Genomic DNA, 2,725 nt, shown 5'->3' with positions numbered 1-2,725 from the left:
CGTTCTGAGAACTATCATTAGGCAATTTCATTGTCATGCAAACATCATTGAGTGTACTTACACAAACCTAGGTGGTATAGATCAGTCACTTGATGTGGCCTCTTGATGCAGAGAAGAGACATGGTAAATATGAGATGTATGAGGATTGCTACCCGTCTAACACCACATAAAGGTTTTTTTCCTAAATTAGAGAAGACTCTAAAATAATGAAAAACCAGGTTCTGTGGTGCATTCCTGTAATCCCAACAACTCAGGAGGCTGAGGCAGGAGTTCAAGGCCAACTTCAGCAAGCAATCATGTGTCAAAAAATAAAAAGGGCTGGGAATGTGATTCAGTGGTTAAGCACCCCTGGGTTTAATCCCTGGTACCAAAAAGACAACAACAAAAAAAACTTTGAGTCATAAAATAATGATAAAGTAGAGTAAATACATAAACCAGTAATATTGTCTTTATTATTATTATCAAGTTTTATGTGCTGCACATAAGTCATACATGCTATACTTTAAAGCAACTGGTGATGCAGTAGATTTGTTCCCACCAGCATCACTACAAACATAGGATTAATGCATTGTGCTGTGATGTTACAACAGTTACCATGTCACTAGGTGGTAGGATAGGAGTTTCCAACTCCATTACAATATTATAGGGTCACCATTATGTATGTGGTCTGTCATTGACTGAAACATTGTTTATGGCACATGACATAGTCTTATTCCCACTCATGCCAACTTTTCATTGACATGTCTGTTACTATAGCCCTTCCCAACCCTAGTGCTCTTTGGGATCCCTTCAAACTCTTTATTGTGCTTCAGTAAATGTTTTAAATACATAATGTGGAACATGCAGAGGTCAGGAGTAAGACCCAGGAGAAAACTATAAAAATAGCTATTGATGGAAAGAAGCCTACATCCTCCAAGTCTTCTTTTACAAATGCAGACGCTAAGGTCTGTGGAAGTGAGGTAACCTGTCTAAGAGAACCCAATTTTCTTATTTCCTGCCTACTGATCTTAACTACAGTGCCAAAGGCATAATACTGCTGTTATGATTTCTGGGAGAAAAACTGGTATTTGTTAAACTTCCACTTTGAAGAAACTCAGAAACAAATGGCCCAGCCAGAAATCCTCATATTTGGTGCTCAGACAGCTGTAGAATTAGATTCCAGGGCTGTAATAAGGTCAAGAGTCCGGGGATACTTAAGTTGTGGCAGGCTGCCTATAGTGTTGGCTGAGTGCCAGCACTGGTTCTGGATTCCCCCAGTCTACAACCTGATAATGGGCTAGGGGCTGGATCTGAGCATCCCAGAGTTCTCCCCCCAGGCTTCTTGCCAGTTTCTTCGCGTCTAAAGACAGGGTCAGCACCATAGACAGCTCCACGGTCCCACCTCCCTTCTGTGTGCCAGAGGCCAGGAACCCAGGTTAGTGTGATGTGGCGACCAGCTCTAGTCTCTGCTATCTGTTCTAGACAGGGAGAAGGACTCGGGTCGTAGAGCAATCTTCATGGCCCAGACTTCAGGAGCCGGCTTCTCACTCTTCCAATTCTATCTAATGCTGCTTCCAGTGCTAGCCCTAGGGACACTAAGTCAAATGTCAAGAAATGCACCGCTCTGGGGGCTCGAAACCTCTGGACTCAAAGTTGCTGTCATTGCTTCTACAATCAGTTCATGTTCTTGGCTGACGTCAGTCGGAGCTGTCCTAGCGCTATATAAGGCTGGCGGCAGTCCCGGGACAGACCCTGTGCTCCCCAAGGAGCCCTCAGTCCAGCCCGAGGGACAGAGACTGGAGCTCCGTCTTGTATCAGGCAGACACTCTCCGATAACCTGTGAGTGAATGGGAGCGACCGTCTAGATTCCCTGAGCACCAAGACTCAGTGCTCAGCCCACCAACCGCGGCCCTCCGGGAGGCGGGGAAGAAGGGAAAGAGGGGTGGAACTGGATTGGCGCAGCGGCTGGGGCTGGGAGGCAGACTTGGGGCACTGGGCAGAAGCTGGAGGGTCCTGGCGGGGATGCTGGGCATGCGCTGATAAGGGTCACACCACCTGCGGCTGTCCCAGGCGCACCTCACCCTGCGCAACCCGTGTTTCTAGGGCCGGTAGCACCATGAAGCAAGCGGGACGCGCGGCACTGCTGGTGGCGCTGCTGCTTCTGGCCCAGCTGCGTCCCGGGGGCAGCCAATGGAGCCCGGCGGCTGCAGCTGGGACCGAGGTCCAAGACCCGAGTCTTCGATGGAGCGCCGGGGCGCGGAACCAGGGTGGTGGGGCTCGCGCTCTTCTCTTGCTACTGGCAGAGCGCTTCCCGCGCCGCACTGGGTTCACCCGATGGGGATCCGGGACTGCAGGCGAGCGGCCGCGTCGCGACGACCCTCCACTGTCCATCGACCTCACATTCCACCTGCTGCGGACCCTGCTGGAGCTGGCCCGGACGCAGAGTCAACGTGAGCGTGCGAAGCAAAACCGCATCATATTCGACTCTGTGGGCAAGTGAGCCGCCCAGTCCCGGACTGCGAAAACCTTGACCCCTTCCCCCACCCCGAGGCTGAAAGGTGCGCGACCGGAACTAACCCAGTCCCGCGATGCAGAGTGGCCCAGAGACGCTCTGAGCACCTCTGCTTGTCTATTTCTTAATAAAAGTGCTTAAGAGCCTTTGACTCCTGTCGTGGGGGCTCGGGCAAGCACAGAAGGGAATCCGTGGGAGAGGCAGGAGAGGCCCCAATCTTGATGGGGAGAAGGT

At 51.0% G+C, this 2,725-nt stretch overlaps 1 protein-coding gene across 1 annotated transcript; it reads left to right on the top strand.

Moving 5' to 3' along the window:
* Positions 1 to 147: 147 nt before the first annotated feature.
* Positions 148 to 2,637, top strand: Ucn (urocortin). Its single transcript, XM_046441482.2, has 2 exons — positions 148 to 1,818; positions 2,083 to 2,637. The coding sequence occupies exon 2, from the start codon at positions 2,096 to 2,098 to the stop codon at positions 2,477 to 2,479; it is 384 nt and encodes a 127-aa protein (XP_046297438.1). The 5' UTR covers positions 148 to 1,818; positions 2,083 to 2,095; the 3' UTR covers positions 2,480 to 2,637.
* The last annotated feature ends 88 nt before the right edge of the window (positions 2,638 to 2,725 follow it).

This window comes from Marmota monax, unplaced genomic scaffold (genome assembly GCF_021218885.2).
Source record: "Marmota monax isolate L192 unplaced genomic scaffold, Marmota_monax_Labrador192_F-V1.1 WCK01_AAM20220418_F8-fsc00010, whole genome shotgun sequence".
Lineage (NCBI taxonomy): Eukaryota > Metazoa > Chordata > Mammalia > Rodentia > Sciuridae > Marmota > Marmota monax.
Note: the sequence above shows the minus strand (reverse complement) of the source record. Positions and strands in the feature narration are given on the sequence as shown.